At 41.9% G+C, this 21,780-nt stretch overlaps 3 protein-coding genes across 3 annotated transcripts in view; all 3 read left to right on the forward strand.

Annotated features, from left to right (window-relative positions):
- Nucleotides 1–278: 278 nt before the first annotated feature.
- Nucleotides 279–6,941, forward strand: cracdla (cracd like a). Its single transcript, XM_061088430.1, has 9 exons — nt 279–336; nt 911–1,055; nt 1,165–1,300; nt 1,380–1,514; nt 2,435–2,683; nt 2,769–3,921; nt 4,517–5,493; nt 6,222–6,357; nt 6,455–6,941. The coding sequence occupies exons 1-9, from the start codon at nt 288–290 to the stop codon at nt 6,646–6,648; spliced, it is 3,174 nt and encodes a 1,057-aa protein (XP_060944413.1). The 5' UTR covers nt 279–287; the 3' UTR covers nt 6,649–6,941.
- A 1,317-nt stretch (nt 6,942–8,258) lies between these two features.
- On the forward strand, nt 8,259–12,467 carry creg2 (cellular repressor of E1A-stimulated genes 2). Its single transcript, XM_061088908.1, has 4 exons — nt 8,259–8,730; nt 10,829–10,998; nt 11,417–11,530; nt 12,154–12,467. The coding sequence occupies exons 1-4, from the start codon at nt 8,293–8,295 to the stop codon at nt 12,293–12,295; spliced, it is 864 nt and encodes a 287-aa protein (XP_060944891.1). The 5' UTR covers nt 8,259–8,292; the 3' UTR covers nt 12,296–12,467.
- A 4,170-nt stretch (nt 12,468–16,637) lies between these two features.
- The window catches only part of mgat4a (alpha-1,3-mannosyl-glycoprotein 4-beta-N-acetylglucosaminyltransferase A), a 30,046-nt gene continuing 24,903 nt past the window's right edge, over nt 16,638–21,780 (forward strand). Inside the window, exon 1 of the mRNA XM_061087948.1 lies at nt 16,638–17,399. Coding sequence (XP_060943931.1) covers nt 17,306–17,399 — 94 coding nt within the window. The 5' untranslated portion in view covers nt 16,638–17,305. The remainder of the gene's footprint in view (nt 17,400–21,780) is intronic.

Here is a 21,780-nt window from a genome sequence, read left to right on the forward strand (position 1 = left end):
TTTGTTTGTATTTTGTTGCTAGTGAAGACAGCTTCTTAACCACACCCCACTGAGCTACAGTGAAGGTTTGTTCTGTTCCTGATAACACCAATAAACCTTTGAACCTAAAGTCCATTGTAACATCCTCTGGCAATCACACGACTGCATCAAGTGCATATGCAAGCTCCATAGAATACAGAGATCACGCCACATTTGAGGCCCAACCTTTAAAAACTCTACCTAGTTGCTTGTTATCAGTACCTCTCTTTTCACACTTTCCTGTGCACTTTTCTTTAGAGCTCAGACCAATGGAGGCTTCCTCTGGAGATATAGAAGAAGGCACTGAAGACATTCAAGGTGAGATTATCTGTCGTGAAGTTTTGCATGAGAGAATTATGGTAGGGAGGGGGCAACTTGATGACAAAAGCGAGCTATCAAAGTAAAGGACTTTGTCAGCATAACACAGAAACATGTGACTCACACACGCCACGGCTATCGTTAGTGATAGATAATAATCTTCAGCACGAGCTGATGCACGCCTGATGTTACAATTAGAAAAGATCATTTAGAAAACAGTGTGTAAATTATGATAGTGTGTGTGTGGTATAGGTATTACTCATGTTATGGGGACTTTTCTTTATTATGGGGACAAAAATCAAGTCCCCATAACTTAAGGTTAGGTTTAAGTTAAGTTAAGGTTAGGTTTGGGTTTGGGTGAAGGTTAAGGTTAAGGTTAAGGTTAAGGTTAAGGTTAACGTTAACGTTAGGGTTAGGTTTAAGGAAGTAGTGACTATGGTTAAGGTTAGAGTAAGTCTCCAGGAAATCAATAATAGTCAATGTAGTCATGGAGACACGACTGTGTGCGTGTGTGAGAGTGAAAAAGAGAGAGAGCTGCTGTGACCTGGATCTCCTTCATCTCAATCTCTGTCAGGACGGAAAAAGTCCAAACTCAAGTCCCTGAGAACTCGTATCTTCGGGCGGAACAAGAGAACAGATGGAGAGGGAAACACCAAACTCAGTCAGTCGTCCAGCGACATCACTGAAGAACAGGGACTAGGATCAGAGGAGGATTTGGTGTGAGTGTCTATACGACAGTAAATCCTTGAATAAATGTCCCCTACAGCCCAATGTCCTGTCCAAATTTCTCATCTAATCTTTTAAACTATTCCTGTTTTGCTACCTCAGATGCTCCCAGGGAATGATGGGATCCCGAGCGTTCTCCCATGACAGCATCTTCCTGGCTGAGGAGGATCTGACAGACCCTGAACCAGCCAGGGTCCTATCCCAGGAGAATGTTCACAGCAAGATAAAAGCTCTGCAGGTATACACTCTCGCCCATGACTTGGGCCTTTACAAATGTAGTTGAATTTGTTTAACCACTAGGTTCTCTGGTATCATAGATCAAGCTTCAGCAGCAGAAGATGCATTTGGGGCCACCACCCTTGGTTGTGCCAGTCAGACGGTCAGAGGAGCAAAGCAGCCGCTCAGAGGATGACATCTCATGTGACGTTACATCACAGGGAGGTGTCTGCAAGGTAATAATTCATCTCTCTCTTAAGTGAGAGTTATCTACATGGTTAATCAGTACAAGTATATGAGTTTATGTTTAAATAAGCTCTGTGAGTCATACTCATCATATAGTCTCCGTACATTAGCTAAACTCTGTCACACTTAGGAGCCACAGCTTTACGTTTAGCAGGAACAAGAGGAGAAGATCAGAAAAGTTAGCACCAACAATATGTACTCATCAGTTTAGAGGCAGTGCATTTGAAGTTCAATACTTCTTCATGTTTGTGTGTGCTTGGCTTTTCTTACAAAATATAATCTTAAAGTGTGAAAACCCAGAATCCTGCAATGAGGGAAAACCTCTAAATAGTCGACATTTTCCTGATCCATTTAAATCTGACCATATGGATTTGGTTTAGTTAAAAACTTGATTAAAAGTTAGGCAAAAATCCCCAATTCCTTATATTTCTAATAAATCCCTTTTAAATCGTAAAAAAAAGTACATCTTCACACACATTACAAAAAAGCAAATTTTTCATGACTTCAAAAAAATAGTGCAACTTATACAATAAACTCATTCATTTAGAAAAATTAAGCTCATGTTGTTGTTTTTTAGCCTTTCATGGTTTTTGCATTGTTAAACCAATGATTGCCACAATACACAAACTACCACACAGTTTGTGCACTAGTGAGTACTTGCACCTGCAGGACAGTGTTTGATAAAGTGACTCACAATAATCTATAGTGCTCATATGTTCATTCTAGTTCAGGAATATGTGGAAACAGTGGTGGTCTAAGCCACATAGATAGTTCATTGTTTTTCTTGTCTTTTCATGGGATAACTTGATTGGAAACTATAGAATGAGCAGGTAGTGCAGAGTAAGGCTAGGTCTAGGTGTATAAGGGAATGAATATGATGATTACCATTTTAATAATTTCTTCTTTTCAGACCATATCCCAGCCATCCCTTCGTCCTCTCTCACCTATCTTCAAACCTGCTCTGACCAAGTTTGCGCCCCAGCTTCCATCCCATCCTCTACCTCCTGATGTCCCATCCATTTCCCCCATCATTGACAATCCGTTGGACTTCAGTTCTCCTGCTCAGTTCGCCCCCTGCCTGGATACCTCTGCTGCACGCCACCGGATGTCTGTCAAGCCCAGAAACCAACGGGCCGGCACCAAGCAGAGACTCGCTACAGTGAGTGATTTGTACTGGTCGTTAAACAACACACAGCACACCTCATTCACTTTCATGACCTCTCTGTCTTTGTTTTTTTAAGCAGACTGATTTAAGGCTTCGGTCACAGGCCCTGAACAACATTGATCACCCTGACTATGTGGAAGAAGAGGAGCAGCGGCTTTGTGCTCCAGACAAGCTGTCGCTGGAAACAGAACAAATAGAAGCAGATACTGCGACCATAGCTCAGCACCTTCCTACCAAATCCCCAGAGGTTGCACCAATAGCTCTAGAAGAAGCCCCCAAAACATCCAGTTTGACTTCTTCCCAAATGGATCATGCTCCTCCTATGAGAAAACCCTCTATCTCCTCACAGGTTCTTCGACCTAAGCCTCAAAGAGCAGTGGATGTTGCGTCCACTGAACGTCCACATTCATCCTTTATAGAGTCGGAACTCAAAACCACAGGAGAGGGAGATTCTGAGATACAAGTAATGTTCCACGACAAGAGGAATATTCTTAAAAAGATTGGAGTGACTGAAGAGACCTCGGGCCAGATCTCTTCTACCTCCAGCTCAGCACTGCTATCCAGGGGATCCTCTATTCAACAGCAGGTTAAAGATGAGACAGAGAGCATAAGAGGAATAAAGAGACCTGCCCCAGGATCTGGCTCCTTCCATTTCTCCATCACCGCTGCCAAAAAACGAGATAGGGAGAGACCCCGATCGGGCAGTTTTGTGGGAGTGCTGATAGAAGCCGAAGCCAGGCACAAGAGCAAAGGGGGAACAGAGGAGAATCGTGTTGCAGGCTTAAGGGAAAAGGAGGAACTTAAAGAGAGAGTTGTGGGACGCCTAAAGCAAGAGGGATCTCTACTCAAAGGCTCAGGAATTACATGGGATAAGATGGACAGCCTCAAAAAGACAGAACCAGTGGCTTCTGTGTCTAAAAATGCAGCCGCAGACACTTCAGCAAAGGAGGAGGTGGAGAGCAGCCAGGAGGATGTGGAGGAAGCCGTGGAAGCACAGGAGGAGGTCCAGGAGGAAGAAGGGAAGACAGCATTTGGTGTGAAACTACGCTCAACTTCTCAATCGATGAGAGTTCGAGCTGATCCGACCCCTAACCATTTCTCTAAGCCGCCAGTCAGTGAGGACCAGTGTGACAAACAAAACAGACAGGAGATGAGCGATAATGTCGGCTACGTGTCTAAAAAGCCGCTCATCTCTTGTCCCCCATCCACCTCTGGAGACATCAGCATGTCAGGTGAGTTTTTTGAGAAATCGTTAAATCTGCTACCTCTGTGACATAGATTAGGTTTTCGTCCAAACTATGTCATGCATTAAAACAAATCTTAGAGAAAAGATGCCATATGGTTCAGGAAAGAATCCATACAATTTTGGTATCAATCCAGAACAGGGTGACAGATCCAGGATTTTCCTTTTCACTTTCTTTAACATTTATTGATGAGTGAGTGACATTTGGTGCAGATCCAAATAAAAATCCAGATCTAGTGAATTTAAATGCACTTTCATTAGGGAACTTTGGGGTTTTGGCTTTGGCTTGGGAGTTTCAGGTAATGACAAGAAAACTAACATTTGTTTACTCCATATTGTGCAAGTAGCCATGGTTTAAAACTGAACCGCTAGCCATATTTTTCAGTCTCGTGTAAAGTTAATCATTAATTCACTCTGCAGTGCTGCACCTTTGGAAGCATATAGGTCCCACAGCGTAAATTATCTCTCCAGAGAGATATGATTCTAACTGATCACAAAAGACCTTTGCACTCATTAACACGCCACCCAGGCTAACTTTAACAAGGCTCTCAAGAGTGTCTAACAGATTTGCATCACCTCCACAGATCCAACCCCATCTGGCTCCACCCTTCCACTCAAGAATACCATACCATCGACAGGCAATTCTTCCATCACGTCTGCAGAGGTCAGAGCAACCTCCTCAGACGCCGGAGAAGTAGGGACTGCCCCCTCTGTGCCTCAGGAGCCCCAGTCTGCCCCCGCACCAGCATCGTCTGAAGGGTCCTGGATGAGCCTCGCAATGGAAAAGACCAGGAACCTGCAGCATCTCTTCACAAGCAGGTTCCCCAGAGACTTTACAGGCGCGCAGACTGTGGCTCGACCGCCAGCACAAGTGCAGCCGAAGACTCAAACAGAGACACAGATTGGTGAAGTGCAGCAGGGTTCAACACCATCGCAGGCTGCACATCAGCCATCCAGTGAAACAGTGAAAACAGCAAAGGTGCAAAGTACAAGTCAAGCACACGCTGTCACACCATCACTAGTGTCAGTGCAACAGAACACGACAAAGGTAGCTACTGGTCTGTCAGAAACTCCTAAAGAAGCACAAACATCCAAACAAACCAATGAATCCCAGTCACACCCAAGTACAACTCAGTCTGCTTCTCAGTGTCTGTCTAATCCACCTGTACAGACCAAGCCATGGACCACACAGTTTCCCCTACGTTCTTCTACACAAGCAGACACCTCGTCTCAGTTTGCACTGAAGGGGAGCGCCACCCACTGTCTTGCACAATCTTCCTCAAGCCAGCAAGCCACCTCCCAGCCACCTGCTTGGACTAATCGAAGTGTCCACCCCACCAACCAGCTCAAACCCACAGCTTCAGGTTCCACCACCACATCGATCACAGCTTCTCTTCCCCGAGTGTCTACGCTGGGAAAAGGGGAACGAGATGCCAACGTGCAGGAAAAAGAGGGTCCCTCACCCATAGGAAGACGAGCAGTTTTGGGCGGGTCAGTGATCAAGAGGGCTGCTTTTCTGGAAAAAACAGCAGAATGGGTCACACCAGCTGGAGCGAAGGAGGTTTGTAACTTTGCAACTGTGAAAACGACTAAAAGTACAAGTCTAGTAATACAATACATTTGTCTTCTCTGTAACAAATCCCCACCCTTTCCTTGCCCTGTCTCAGTCTCAAACCTTCCCTCCTGCTGAACCTGTAAATCTTTAAAAACTGATCACTGATTCCGAAACAGTTGTTTTTAGCAAACATTACTCAAACAAGAGTATAAAGGTGTTTTTGTTTGTGACAACTCAGATGAGTATGTATAGCTGCAGGGAGGAAAATGTGGTCTTGACTTCAAATATATTAAATATGCCCATGTTCATAACTGCTGAACGGGTATGTGATATATAATGTAAATATAAAAAGATTGGCACTCACCTCCGCCAAGGACAAACAGTCCCCTCATGAAACCACATTTAAATTCACTAGAACCTGATTATAATTGGATCCTCATCAAATTGCAGACACTCATAAATATCAGTTCCCTAAACGTGATGGATTTAATTCAATAAGATCTATGACTCATTCTCTGAGAAATCATCAAAAACGTTGAAAAAAAAACCATGATCATGTTAAGTCTTAGAAAAATAATTCCTGGACCAAAAATTAATGGGTTCTTTGTTATGTTATGTCTCACCTCTCCACAATGCTGCAAATAAACAAACAAACAAAGGAAAACCTATCCTCCTTGGCAGAGGTGAATATTATTCTAAACTGAGTAGAAGTTCTAACTCTCAGCTCTTCTCAGGTGGAATTGAAGAAAGCTCAATCAGAAGTGCAGTCATCAGAAGTGCAGTCATCAGATGAATCCCCTGTCTCTGCCAATACAACGACTCTGAGCACAGACACAAAACCAGAAGGAAGACCAGGGGTAAAACCTACAGGTGCTTATACATACAGTATAATAATCATAATGACACCTAGAAAGTCAGTATCTCGCATTACAGCAATGTGACACAAGTTTTGTTTGTTGTTGTTTAGAGTCGATCCCCACCAAAGTCCCGGACAGGCCCAGTGAGGACAAATGGCTCCGGAAAAACCCTGCATCTTCTTCGCCCTCATCGTCCCCCACACAGTCGTCAGAGTTGCAGTCCATGTCGGAGGGTGGCAAGCCGTCCTGGATGGAACTGGCGAAGAGAAAGTCAATGGCCTGGAGTGACAAGACCATGGACTAACAGGGAAAAGAGACAAATATAGAGAATATGGCAACATGAAGAGGAGCTGCCCTGCAGACAAATACCACCTTTATTAAGGTTAATGAGCTGAATGTTTGGTGCGACTGTTAGAATGATGGGGATACTGTGATAATTTATGTTGTGAGGCTGTTGTGTTTGAATAGTATTTAATTGTTATTTGTTAATGTTGAAAGATAGAGTACATGTTGAAAAGTTCACTATGATCCCTCTGCACCACAACCACTTTAAGATGAGGGTTGTATTTCAGAATCATATTTTATCTGATTCATCAAACAGCTGTTGACACTATGTTAAATAAATAACAAATTTAATGTCACTTGTGGAGTCTCTTTATGTACAACGGCAAAGTCACAGTAACCATGTACATTATGCACATTATATACTGCTTTAATAACATCAGAAATTACCTCATAGCTGGTTGAGATAAGGCAGTAAAAACTGTTTGGACAATGTCAGTGAGTGGAATAACGTCTGATGATAATAATAATTTGGTTATAGTATCCTTTTCTAAAGCCACATTAAAAAGTAATTTTCATATGCAGCATAATAAAACAGATGAGGCATCAGCGATGTAAGAGAAACAAAATACCTCTGCCTCAGGTTTGCATATTATATGCTAGTGCAAACTGAAAGATCAGATAAAGCTTGGAACAGAGGCCTTGCAGAACCTTGTAAATTATCAGTAAAATCTCAAAATCTATAATTAGACAGTCTGTAATGTGTAAAGATTATAAAACAGGGCTGGTGTGATCACGCCTCTTAGTTCTGGTAAAAAAAAAGCCTGGCAGCAACAGTCTGTATTCACTCAATCGATTTTTGATTCACTGAAGTAAAGATGGCGGAAGCAATAATCCAGTTGGGATGAGACAAAAGCAATTCAAATGGTCTCTGTGTATTTAAACATTAAAAACGGATTTTTGATACATTTCTAAATCGATTCAAACCAGATTGTACAAGCTTGTGCTGCTCAAAACTTAAATTGCTGTCAAACCAAACGCCATGATTCCTTGCAGCAGGACTGAAATGCTCCAACAGAGAGCCAGTAGAGGGCACTGTGTTTCCCCATCTGCTGAGAACCAATGACAACAATCTCTGTTTTGTTAATAACTGTTGTCCCAGCTTGTCCGTGTGTACAGCATCACCTGCAGGCCATATTTTCACTCTGTGCCTTGCTGCACTTCCATCATTGAGGATGGGTTTTGAGTAATCTATATAAAAACCCAGATACAGTGAGTTCAAATGTGGTTACATGAGGGGACTGTTGGGCCTTGACTAAGGTTTGCCACTACTGAGTGCAAACATTGCACTGCTAACTCATTTTTTTATTAATATTGAATATATTTTTGGCATGTTAACATTCCGTTTGCACACTTACAGTATGTGCTTCACATGTGCTGGCAATGCTATACCTGATTTCTTTGTACATGTTTTTTCAACAAAGAAAAGGCCGGTATGGATTTCCTTGACCTTATGTTGTTGTTATGATGCATTTCCCTGGTTGGCCTGTAGGGCTCACTGTAGGCAGCCTCTCTGTCCTGAAATGTCCCCGTGTTGCGCAAGCGCGTCCACGTGAGTTTTGTAAACATAAGGGTGAGCGGGGGGCGCGCGGCCATTCCCACAGCTATGAACGCTATGGCCCGTTACTTTCTGCTGGCGCTCCTCGCCACCGTGCTGTCCCCGGGTCGGAGCTACACCCTGAGGAGCGCCGCGTCCTGGGTCCTGTCCTCCAACGATGTGGTGGAGGACGCGGACCTGTCGGAGGAGGTGGTGGCCCCGGCGCTGCTGGTGGACGGCGCGGGGCTGTGGAAGCAGGCGTACCCGACCTCCAGTGTCCTCGGAGACGGCGGCGTTGAGAGCCCCGGGGAGCTGGGGACGCCCGAGGGGGACGGCGTGTCCCAGCTGTCCTCCAGCTTGTTCTCATACCGGCTGGAGAAGGTGAAGAAGTCCGCCAGCGGCGCTGCTCCTCCGCCTCCACCGCACCAGGAGACCGCCCGGACCGCCCGATACATAGCGCACTACAGTGACTGGGGACATGTGTCCACCATCTCTACACAGGACAAGGTACAAACAAACAAACACACACACACACACACACACACACACACACAAACCACACACACACACACACACACACACACACACACACACACACACACACACACACACACACACACACACACACACACACACACACACACACACACACTCGTGCCCCTCTCTTAGTGAGGACCCTCACCTTCCCTGACCTGAACCATCACTACTGATGCCTAACCCTTATCCGATCCTTAAAACCAAGTCTTAACCCTCAAACAAGCCTTCGAAAAGTGAGGTTATGCTCAATATGGTCCTCACAATTATATTAGCACAACTAAACACAAGAGGGGTCCCCCTTCCTCTGAAGCATAATCAATCAGTCAAATTGTATTTGTAAAGCCCATATTCACAAATCAGAATTTGTCTCATAACATGGTGTGACATCCTCTGTCCTTTACCCTCAACAAGAGTAAGGAAAAACTACCTTAAACTCTTTTAACAGGTAAAAAGAAGGTAGAAACCTCAGTGAGAGCCACATGTGAGAGATCCCTCTCCCAGGACGGACAGAAGTGGAATAGATGTCAAGTGTAGTATATATCAAGCAGTCCTGCTGCAATCATAAAGTCTATGGTCAGCAGCCAGCAAGATCATGATCCACCATCAAAATCGGATGCCACTATAGTCCACAGTCATTGTCCACAATTAGGATCCATCATCAGCTGCCACCTCGGTCGTGGTCCACCACCATTATCGATACGATTAAGGATCTGCCGTTATTATTACGATCAGCCAGCACAATACAGCATACGCAAAACTGGATCCACCATTACGATCTCTGATACGCGATCCACAGATCGTAATCCATGATGTGGCCACAGCTGCAGCCCTGGATCTGCGGCGATAAGGCAAAGGGATCCGTGGAAGGGGTCAAGTCAGAAACATGTATTGATGAGATATGAATTACTTTGAAGTGATACTAATTTGAGAAGAGGAAGGAGGAGCTCCGTGTGTCATGTGTCCCCCGACCTTCTAGACCTATAACAGCATAACTAAGAGCAGGCCTAAGACAAGCCTGGACCAGCTCTATAAGCTTTATCAAAAAGGAAGGTTTTAAGCCTACTCTTAAACGTACAGATGGTGTCTGCTTCCCGAACTGAAGGTGAGAGATTATTCCACAGGAGAGTTGCTTGATGACTGAAAGCTCTAGCTCCTACTCTACTTTTAGAGACTTGAAGGGACGACAAGTAAGCCTGAATTCTGGGAGCAGAGTACTCTGGTGGGTTGATAAGGTACTAACAGCTCTTTAAGGTAAAATGGAGCCATATTATTAAGGGCCTTGAAGGTGAGGAGGAGAATTTTAAATTCCATTGTAGATTTAACCGGAAGCCAGTGTAGCGATGCTAATACTGGAGAAATGTGGTCTCTTTTCTTGGTTCTCGTCAGGACACGTGCTGCGGCATTTTGGACAAGCTGCAGAATCTTTCATGACTTATTGCTGGAGCCTGATATTAAGGAATTACAATAATCCAGTCTTATGCATCTTTTTGCGAAAGGACATGTCTGATTTTTGATATATTACGCAAGTGGAAGAAGGTAGTCCTAGAAATTAGTTTTTTAAGTGTGAATTTAAGGACGAATCAGGATCAAAGATCACTCCCAAGTTCCTGACTGTTTCATTGGAAGCAAGGGCAATGTCGTCTAACGCAGCTATATCATTAGATAATGTATCTATAAGGTGTTTAGGGCCAAGTAGTATAACCTCTGTTGTATTTCAGTTTAATAAGAGAAAATTGCAGGTCATCCAGGTTTTTATGTCCTTGAGACAGGCTTGAAGTTAAGGAAATTGATTACTTTGCAGAACTATGATGTACTCTTTACTGTACTGTTCTGCAATAACAATGGTGATAACGATTATGTAGAGGTCCTCTGGGGTTGATGCAGTAATATAAGTTATAAAATGTATGCTCATGATATGACTTGTGTGCACACATTAATATCTTGTGAATATTATTTGGGACTTGGTGCAAAATTAGTACTTTGTACATTTGCTATATTAAGAGCATTTTGTGATACTTTTGCTGAAAAAAAAACTGGAAGGCAACCTGTTGTTTTTTGTTTTGCACAGATTAAAGGTCTCCCCTTTGGGAACATCTTCTCAGTCAGCGATGGACCAGGGGACAACAGCAGTGGAGTTATCTACTTCTACATGACTCCAATGGACAACACTGTGATAGACTTGAGAAGTAACCCGTATGCTTCTATCACCTTCTCAGAGGCAGAGGGGGAGTTCTGCAGGTAAACCTCGACATTTAATGTGCTCCACTGAGCTCATGAAAATATTCATTTCATAAGAGGAAGGAGAAATTAACTGCTGGGCCCTAGTTAACCTGTCAGCAGCTATTCCCACACTGCATGAAGCATGTTCAGTTTTTCTTTGCTGAAATAATTTGGTGCAAACTTTGTTGTGTGGTAATGATGATACACATATGGTTTACGGAATGTGTAATGGAGCACAAAACACACTAACTTAAAATAGTTTTCATCTTCACACACAGCCTCACGATTGTGCATTAGTCTAAGGCTTGTTGGGCCCCAGGACAGTTTCACACTTTCCCTGGTTGGTCTTGTCATTTGTTGAATTATTACTGGAAAACACTGTGTATGTGTGTGGGGGTTGTTACAACGCTAACTGTAACGTCTTTTATACCTAAAGGCAAATGGTATATGACCCAGAGGATCCAAGATGTGCTCGACTCGCACTGACAGGCAAGATGGTGGATGTGCTGCAAGAGGAGCTCGGGTTTGCAAAGGAGGCAATGTTCTCCAGGTAATATAAAAACAGAAGCTCTTTTCAGGCATGGCATTTTCCAGAGTTTATCTTTCACATATGAAGAACGCAGCAGGAGATTGTGTGGGTCAGATACATTCTCAACGACAGGAAAATGTCTGCAACATTTAGTCGAGGGGTAGCGTCTGAGTAGAGCAGCAGGAGGCAGGACATGCATTTCTGCTGCGGAAAGCAGGTCTTCTTGTTTACATCACATTTGCACTGGCGTCAGCCCTTATCCCCCAAAGCTCTGGAGTCTTATTGTCTGTCTGAGTGGACATCTTCGTCAAAGTCTTCAATGTGTACGGCACCTCTTTTTCATCCTGAGATATTTGTGTTCTTTGTGGGGTTTTTAAGTTTTGCTTCCGTCACATGTTAGAAATATCATCGACAAATCTACTTGCTCACTCTGAATTACCTAGATGGTTTCCTGCTGTATTGCCATGTAGGCTCACTCAGACATTTTTGTGGCATTTTACAAGGGGAGGTAGATGAAAACTTTTGGAAAATGTCCAGAGCAACTGTTCAGGAAAATGTTTGGAGTTTGGTGCATGACTAAAAGCAGCTATATATACATGAGCATTGTGCAGTGTGATCATGTAATGCTGTTTGTTTTATTATAGACATCCTGCGATGGCAAAGTGGCCAGTGGAACACAAGTGGTTCTTCATGAAGCTGGAGTTGATCCAGGTGTGGCTGCAAAACTGGGTCGGGGGCGTTAAACTCATTCCAATCGAGGACTACTATAAAGCTACACCCTTCTGAGAATATCCCTCCCTCTGCATCATGTCAGCCTACAGAAACAGATCAGTCATCTGGCTGGACCAAGTTCCTGTGTGATTGTATTTTAAATCAGTGAGCTTATTAAACTTAAAGGTAACGGTAATCACTGCTACAATAAACAGGCCTGCGTCATTAATAAATTATTTTTAAACAATGAATGACTACTGTTGTATGGGTTCGCATCAAACTATATTTGCTGTTTCGAGAAATAAATTGTGACCACAAATGTTTTTAGCATATTTACTTATTTTTTAAAGAAAACATTGATTTATTGTGTTCATGCTTTTATTAAGCTTTACAACTAAATGTATTGCCAAAGGATTAAGTTGGTTGAAGAAGTTGTGTGGGTGATATGGTACACGGAAATAACTAGGGCAACTATTAGATGAATTGGTTATTAATAGATTGACTGACTAAATCTCTGCTCAAAGTCGATTTAGCAGCCCTTTTTTGGCTTAAAATCACATCACATTATCCTAATTCATAGATGGAATTTAAAATGAGAAATTGCCTTATTTTTAGCACTTTAGAGACACGTCATGGGATTGTGAGATTGATGTGATATGATCAAAAGCTCAAAAGCTGTCTCTGTATGGACGCTCAGTTAAGTTTGGTCAGCTGCTGTTTTCAAGGTCATGACTGAACCACGGATCCTTATTTAGCTTGATGATACTGTTCCAACACAGCTGCTCATATGAATCATCAGAGTTGATTGATTCAAAGAGAGTGCTTCACAACACAAATGGAATTGGGTGCGAGCAGGATAAGATTTAACTTTTTTTTTGACTATATCATCACCACTCCACATTCGTTATCAGAAGTGACCCACGACTCACCTTTAAACTCAATCAATCTTAACATTGAATGTGAAGATGATTCTTGGTTTAAGTAGGTTAATCTAATTATTTTCATGGAGTAGTTGGATAGGTGGTTACCCATGATGGTGCATACAGATAACATCTAGGTGAATGCAGCTGCAGATAAGGCCACTAGATGACGTGCTTTCTACTTGCTGAAGGAGGAGCGGCTGCAGCTCCAGGGCAGAAGAAAAGAAGCAGACAGGTTTTAACCATGGGCCAGTTTTTTCTCAGCACGTATATGATAAGATAAAATAAGCAGATTTTAATATGTTAACTTCGGCTTCAGGGAATAATGATGAGCGTATATTTTCTATCATAAACTGAACACTCAATCTATTATTTAAAAAATATTTGACAGGTGTGTTTAAAATAAGAGCATTTCAAGGTATAAAAGTATACCCTCAGGTTTTCTCTGTGTTACTTGAAACAAAGAAAAAAAAATCAATCAATTTGATCAACCACGTGCCAATTATATTATCTCAGATGTACGCCTCTTATGGTGAACACACCATATATAAAACGTATCATTTTAAACCTATATATATTGTAAACCACACCTGCCTATGTCCCAATAAAAACGCAATATATACATATATGCATGTATATGTTTATTTCAATATGTCCTCTACATAATGCACAATCACAATATAAGTCCTTGTGCAATCATTCTGTGCAACTCAAATAAGTTTCTTTACAATTTTTTTCGGTCGTTAGTGAAAGGTGTATATTATGTACATATTCATATTATGTGTATTTTTATCGTATCATTTCACCATTCATACTATTCATACTGCCACGTCTTCTCCACCTCGCTTGCACTATGTACTGCCGTAAAAAGATTATTTCCCCTGCACAGGACCAATAAAGATTCACTTATCTCCTCCTCTTACAACAAATAAGTTCAATAGTTCAATATATATAGTATATATATATACAGTACCAGTCAAACGTTTGGAACCACCTTCTCATTCAATGGTTTTTCTTTATTTGCCTTTTTTTCTACATTGCAGATTAATATTTAAGACATATGGAATTATGTGGTAAACAAAAAAGTGTTAAATAAACCAGAATATGTTTTATATTTGAGATTCTTCAAAGTAGCCACCTTTTGCTTCGATGACAGCTTTGCACACTCTTGGCCTTCTTTCTAATCAGCTTCATGAGGTAGTCACCTGGAATGGTTTTCCAAGAGTATTGAAGTGTTCCCAGAGGTGCTGAGCACTTGTTGGCTGCTTTGCCTTCACTCTGCAGTCCCACTCATCCCTGACCATCTCATTTGGGTTTAGGTCGAGTGGTTGTGGAGGCCAGGTCATATGACGCAGCACTCCATCACTCTGCTTCTTGGTCAAATAGCCCTTACATAGCCTGGAGGTGTGTTTGGGGTCATTGTCCTGTTGAAATACAAATGCTGGTCCCACTAAGCGCAAACCAGATGGGATGGCATGTCCCTGCAGAATGCTGTGGTAGCCATGCTGGTTAAGTATGCCTTGAATTTTGAAAAATAACCAACAGTATCACCAGCAAAGCACCCCCACACCTCCTCCTCCATGCTTCAAGGTGGGAACCACTCATGTAGAGATCATCCACTCACCTTTTATGCGTCTTACAACGAAATGGCGGTTGGAACCAAAAATCTCAAATTTGGACTCATCAGACCAAAGTACAGATTTCCACTGTTTTAATGTCCATTCCTTGTGTTTCTTGGCCCATGCAAGTCTCTTCTTCTTGTTGTTCTTCCTCAGTAGTGGCTTCTTTGCAGCAATTCAATCACGCAGTCTCCCCTGGATAGCTGATGTTGAGATGTGTCTGCTACTTGAACTCTGTGAAGCATTTATGTTGCCTCTAACCTGAGGTGCTGTTTATTTGTGGTTTCTGAGGCTGGTTACTCTAATGAACTTATCCTCGGCAGCAGGGGTAATTCTTGGTCTTCCTGTCCTGGGGCGATCCTCACGAGAGCCAGTTTCATCAAAGCGTTGGGAGGTTTTCGCGACTGAACTTGAGGATACATTAAAAGTTCTTGACATTTATTGGATTTGGACCTTCCTGTATTAAAGTAATGATGGACTGTCGTTTCTCTTTACTTAGTTGAGTCATTCTTGCCATAATATGGATTAGAACTGTAGACGATTAGGCCTATTCACTGTATAGAGCTGTGCACCAACCCTGCCTCTGCACAACACAACTGATGGTCTCAAACATATTAAGAAGGCAAGGAATTCCACAAATTAACTCTTGACAAGGCAAACCTGTTAATTGAAAACCATTCCAGGTGACTACTGCATGAAACTGATTGAAAGAAGGCCCAGAGTGTGCAAAGCTGTCATCAAAGCAAAAGGTGGCTACTTTGAAGAATCTAAAATATAATACATATTCTGGTTTGTCTAACACTTTTTTGTTTACCACATAATTTGGGCCCGAGCACTGACATGAAAGGTCAGGTGAGGCCCTATTGAAATTGTAAGGATTATTATTTAGGCAAATGAATTGGCTTTTTGAGGGCTTTAACATGCTCATATTCTTACCAAAATTTGCAGAAAGTTAGAAAGTGGTTAAATTGACGTATTCTTGAGGAATTTTCAATGGGCGTCGCAAAATGGCTCAACGGTGCCCCCCGAGACCCCCGGAACGTGTTCACATTGACCGATCTTCACAAAAATCGATACACAGGTGTATCATGACCCGACAAACAAAAAAGTCTTAGGTGCAATTGGAAAAACGCAACAGGAAGAATGCTATTTTGCATTTAGTGGCCATATTCAACATTTTTACTTTGATGTACTTGTACCAGGGCTTTCATTGGATCAACTTCAAATTGAGATGAGTGTCATCACAACAAGAAAAAACATTGAATGGGAAGGTGTGTCCTAACTTTTGGCTGGTAGTGTATATATATATATATATATTTTTTTTTAATATACATATTTATGCCATATACATGACACCAACGATATGTGCAAATATATAAAGTTTAAATCCAGGTTTTGGCTTTGGCGGAATTTTTTTGCTTGCTACTCTATATTCTTGTGGAGATTCCTGTTGTAGCTGATATTGTACCCCATATATAGACACGAGTTAAATGATGTAAAACTACATTTGCAGTTTTTGGGGCCTGGTTCTGTGCAGTTTATCCAGATGTAACTGTTTTATTTTGAAAGTTCTTACCGGAAACCCTGCTCACAGCTATTGGAAGGTGAAAGCCGCTATTCAGTTAATTTAGTGAAACCTTCAATGTGGACGTTTTAAAGCAGTTTCTTGGTACTAAGTCGTGTTGGGCGAGTGTCGACCGAAGCGGAAGAGCTCGAAATGTAGAACCATTCTTCGGGGACCGGCGACGACACTCCCCGCTTCCCCCCCCCCCCCCAACGGCTGCTTTTGTTTTGGTAACGGGCCGGTTGAGGCACGGACCCCGGCGTTTTCAACTTCACGCTAGCTCCGCAGCTAACTAGCTCACACGGGCTGTGTCGCAGTCAGTCGCCGGGTCGAGCCCCTAGCGAGGCCGGTGGAAGTTAACGAGTGTATGTGGAGGAGAACAACAGGAGTCTGAGCTAGCTAGCAAACACGCTGCTTTCATTTACTTGTATTAATCTGTTGCCAGTCGTAGCGGAGTCGGCGAGATTTGAGGCGTAGCCAGCGGGACGCCGTCAGAGCCGGAACAGCCTATCCCGGAGGATCAGCCGTCACACACTCGAAATGCTTCCTCCGCGGAACTTGTAGCTAACGACTGGCTGTGAGAAAAAACAGACCCACGATGGGTTATGTGGGCAGCTAGCTTGTTCTGCCTCGACCCACCATGCGAGCCGAGTTGTCACGGAAAGCGGTTGATTCGTGACTGATCGCTGGAGGCACGGCACGGGAAGAGCCCGCCACTGCCCCCCGGACCAGACCGGAGCAGACGCACCGACACCCAGGGTACAGCCGAGCACCTCCCCTCTTCCCTCCGTGCTCCCACTCCTGCTGCCTGGAGCTTTTTTTTTTTTTTTTTAATTTTCAAAAAACCGGTTTGACGCCCCCGTATGTCCGAGCCCACGGCCGTGTCAACATCCTCGGGGCGCTGAGGGGTTGGAGGGAGGGAGGCGACGGCAGCTCCGGGGGTCCCCGACACTCAGCCGAGGAGAGGCATCGCTGAAATGAGATGAGGCTCAGAAATGGAACTGTGGCCACTGCGATTATTTTCTTCACGTCTTTCCTCAGCCTGTCCTGGTACACAGCGTGGCAGAATGGCAAAGGTACGTGGAGGGTCTCACACACACACACACACACACACACAAACCCACACACACTCACAGATGTGGGGTTAGATGAAGGTCTGGTTAACACACATGAAGCTTGACGTGGGTCCAACATCAGCAGCATGTCGCAGGACAGCAGGTGTAGCCTGTTGTTCACCGATCACTCATCCGGGTTGTGTGGGCTAATGTTGCATTCCTCACATAGTAGTGCCGCAAGGGATTACATGTAGTAATATTTGGCTTCGCTGATCTTTATTTTCAACCTTTGTTTGTGCTCGAAAATCGTTGAGGGTTGATCCTCATTTATGATATGGAATTAAAGTACAGAGACAGAATGGGGGAAAAATGTATCAAAAAGAACAACAAAACAATAAATACATTTAGAGATAATCCTTTATTAGTCTCACAATGGGGACATTTGCAGTATTTACAGCAGCAAGAGTCAAAAACTCATCAGCAATACTTAAATGTGGGAAATATATATATATATATATATATATAAAAAAAGTAAACTAATTTGATGTGATGCTTGTTTGTATCGGGTGTTTCTCCTTATACAGTTACTTTGGATGCTATGTACAAAGCACATGAATAGATTATTAATATATGGTTGTGATTACATAAGATAAGTAATTGTATTTGATATCTGGTTGCCTTGTAAAACTGGGTAGACAACAGAAGAAGGAGGACTGCCCAAATCAAATGAATAAACATAGTAAAGTGAAAAAAACATGACTTTGCAACCTTAAAATGCAAATAAAAATACAGTTATAATATTTACCACATTACAGCTAAAATAACTAGGCCCAAATAGATCACATCAATATTCAGTTATATTAAAAAAATGAATATTGTATCGTTTTATTTAATATTTTACTCCAAGCTCTGGCTTTTTCATGTCGTTATTTATTTTTGAGTTTATCAGATCGTGAAGTGTGTTCCTCAGTATAGAGTCCACTGAGTGCCACAACTAGAGCAAGAAGCACACATGTCAACTGTGTGATAAGCAAATGTCAAGAGAAAATGCCCTCTGCTCTGACTGTGCACCCGTTGATACCATCCGGTACATCTGTAGTCAGAAAAGGGATCTCCACAGCATTTTATTAGCTAGTAGTTTTCTATAAGCTGGAAACAAGCATCCATTTATTTGCACATCACAGTTGTCTTTACAGTCGATTAGTATATATTTAGTATATGTTACAATGTACCACTTTTGAGGCCCTGTACTGTGAAATAGGGAAATACACATGTGAGAGTGTGTTTGCATTTGACAGTATATCAAACTGTAATGACATTTTTTCCTTTTTGACTTGAACATTAAAGAATAATCTATGTACCATATTTACAGTACACATTTTGACTATCATTAAAGGATAATCTATATACCATATTTACAGCACACATTTTGACATGTCGTAACAGGAAAACCACAGGTGATGCCATCAAAGTTAGAGATGGCTTCTTTGTGTGACAGTGGGCCGTCACGCACAAAACCAGAACCCTGAAACCTTGACAAAAATCGAATTCAGCCATCATTAATTGTAGTATTTACACTGGTGCTGTTCCTGCTTTGATATGTTGAAATTTCTGAAAGGCGGAATGTCTAAAAAGGCCTTTAAAGTATCACCAAGGTGGCTATTTGAAAGCAAACATGGCAAAAGTGGCAGGAAGAGCTAAACAAATCATTGCAACATGAGAACTCAAAACAAATATATGCAAAACACAAGCAAGGAATTATATTTATTTTGCCTGCAGGCCAAGTTTTCCAGTATGACCACATATGCAAGGAAAAAAGATATGATGCAAAAACGGCTTACAGTATTAGCCAAATATCTCCCAAAATCAAACATTTTGAACAAATTGACAAGTGGTAGTTTTCTTCGTGTTTAACACACATTCTTTGTGTTGTGCTAGTCTTGCAATGTTTTTTGTATTTGCTCGTAATTTAACCCAGGAGGATATGTTCACAATACTGTTTGTCTGTAGACAGGATTACGAAAGAACTACTGAATCAGTTTTCTTGAAACTTGTTGGAAGGATGCAGTATGAATAAGTTTTGTAGTGGATTCAATTAAGGGTGCGGACCTAGAATTTAGTTTTTTAATTCTCTAACAGATATGGCATTAGCCTTGATGGAGGAATGCCCTTCTAGTTACTGTTATGCAACAATTTTCTTTAATGCATGGATTTTGTGTGGAAATAATGGTCACTATGCTTCTTAATGTGTGTAACTCTTATTTGCAGCATTGCTCTATAATGTTGCTTTGTATTCTAAATACTATTTGTATATGTTTATTGTTTGTATATTAACTGTAGTTTTTTTTATGAAGCTGCAGTGCATTGGGCAACATATTATTGAAAACCGAAAGCCTATTTGTTCAATCGAAGGTTGACTTCAGTTCACAGAATGTGACAAATATTTATTTTCATGGGGCAAACCAGGTGTGAGCTGTAACAAAGAGCTCTTCTCGTTTTATATGTAGCTGGAGTATTGATTTGTGCCACAACCTCTGGGCTGCATTAATTTATGTGACTCAGATCACGACACTGGATGGTCTTATTTTGTATTTCTTATCCTTGATGGGGTAAGGGGGGGACACAAAAGAGATACAGTGAGATAATACTAAACTAAAATCTGTTCTGTCCCCTATCATTTTTCTTGCAAATGCTTTCGAAGAATTTTTCTTAAATTTGCCTTCAGCCGAATATTTATTACAGTATCAGTTACATCCTCAGCATGCATTTTCATGCATTGTTCTTAGTGTACATAAAACTCTAATCGCTGTATTGCCTTCATCTGTGGGGCTTTACCTGCATCAAAACATTACAAGTTTTATTCATATACGTCAGCGTGTACTGCACCAGTTCTCTGGCTCCCTGCCTCTGGCCTGTGTTGTTTCCTGTCTTAGATTTGAGATGTTTTTATGTACTTTTCTTATTTTTTATATCATATGAGACTCTTTCACATCCTCTAAAGTTTCTCCCTGCAGTTGTAGATGGCTTCTCCTCTTGATGCTGCGTAGTGTGGGTGTTTTGTGTTTACTTCGCCTCCGGCATTGAGACATCCAGAATAAGGAAACATTTTATTCCAGTTTGAGTAGTTGTACACAGGAAATTAATTTGCATTACAGGAATAGTTTACCCAAAATTTTTAATTCCCTCATTATCTACTCACCACTATGCCGATGGTGGGATGGGTGAAGTATTTGAGTCCACAAAACACTTTTGGAGTTCAAGCGGTAAACAGCGTTGCAGCCAAATCCAATACAATTGAAGTAACTGGGGACCACTTCTTCAAATGTAATTTTTTTTTTAAATGCCTCCATAGTGCTTCTGTGGCGTCATCCAAGTGTCCCCAATCCCCCGGCATTCAAATCGAACTCGAAACGGTTTAATTTATATGTATGTATGTATATTTTTTATTTTTTTAATCCTAAATATCCACTGTTATCTTCAGCCCGAAGCCACGTTCAAGCGAGCACACACAACACAAGCTCTTGCCTCTATGCTCTCGCCCATGGGGCACATGACAACATAAGCGACAAGTTGCGAATATTGCGAGATCAGATCAGTGAGAACTCTCTTTAGGGTGAACTATCCCTTTAAGATCATGACTCTGTTAGGACACCATGGCCTTTATGTTTTCATGGGGTAGAGAGGTAATCCTGAGCAGAGTTATTTTTATTATTTTCAACTCATTGCTTTTGACAGTCTGTCTCGTCCCTAGTCACTTGACTGCTGTGAATGAGAGCTGTGCCAGTCAGCTGTCTAAACACTCAATGTTGAATGACTCTCCAGAGTGTGTACTTCTCTGTCGGAGTCTGCCCTATCCCCCAGCACGAGGCTGCTCTCTGGTATCTCCCTCATTGTGACGCAAGTAGACCCCAACAATGCTAACAAAATGTCAATAATAACACCTTGATGTAGCAATATTTTTGGAATATGTTATCAATACACTTAGCCTTAACTGAGCATTGCCTCTTGATGAAGTTCTGTGTTTGTATTTATGATATTAATGATTGTAGAGTAAGTGAAAATAAGTGCATGTGGTTCACAATAGGAACTGATTAGTTACATTACACAGACACACATTTAAAAAAATGAGATGGATGCAAAACTGGAAAAAACAAAACAAAAAGATTTCAAATATCTGAGCCACACATTTAAAAGACTCCAAAGATGTCAACTTGGGAAGACAATGAGATTCAATTCTATATGTCTCTGATTTCCCAGCAACACTTGCACTGACTTCAATCACACAATAGGGAACGACAGCGTCTTTGTCAAGTGTTGCTGCTGCCTTTGCAAAGATTGTCACCTCCACAGGCCAATTGCTGCTTTGCTTTGGCATTGATACTTGAAAATATTCAATCTTCTC

Source organism: Limanda limanda, chromosome 16, assembly GCF_963576545.1.
Source record: "Limanda limanda chromosome 16, fLimLim1.1, whole genome shotgun sequence".
Lineage (NCBI taxonomy): Eukaryota > Metazoa > Chordata > Actinopteri > Pleuronectiformes > Pleuronectidae > Limanda > Limanda limanda.

Coding starts and splice junctions, on each gene's coding strand:
- cracdla (XM_061088430.1), top strand. CDS start 288: ATGGAGGCTTCCTCTGGAGATATAGAAGAAGGCACTGAAGACATTCAA. Junction 1,056..1,164: donor GGATCAGAGGAGGATTTGGT/GTGAGTGTCTAT, acceptor TTGCTACCTCAG/ATGCTCCCAGGGAATGATGG. Junction 3,922..4,516: donor TGGAGACATCAGCATGTCAG/GTGAGTTTTTTG, acceptor TCACCTCCACAG/ATCCAACCCCATCTGGCTCC.
- creg2 (XM_061088908.1), top strand. CDS start 8,293: ATGAACGCTATGGCCCGTTACTTTCTGCTGGCGCTCCTCGCCACCGTG. Junction 10,999..11,416: donor GCAGAGGGGGAGTTCTGCAG/GTAAACCTCGAC, acceptor TTATACCTAAAG/GCAAATGGTATATGACCCAG. Junction 11,531..12,153: donor AAGGAGGCAATGTTCTCCAG/GTAATATAAAAA, acceptor GTTTTATTATAG/ACATCCTGCGATGGCAAAGT.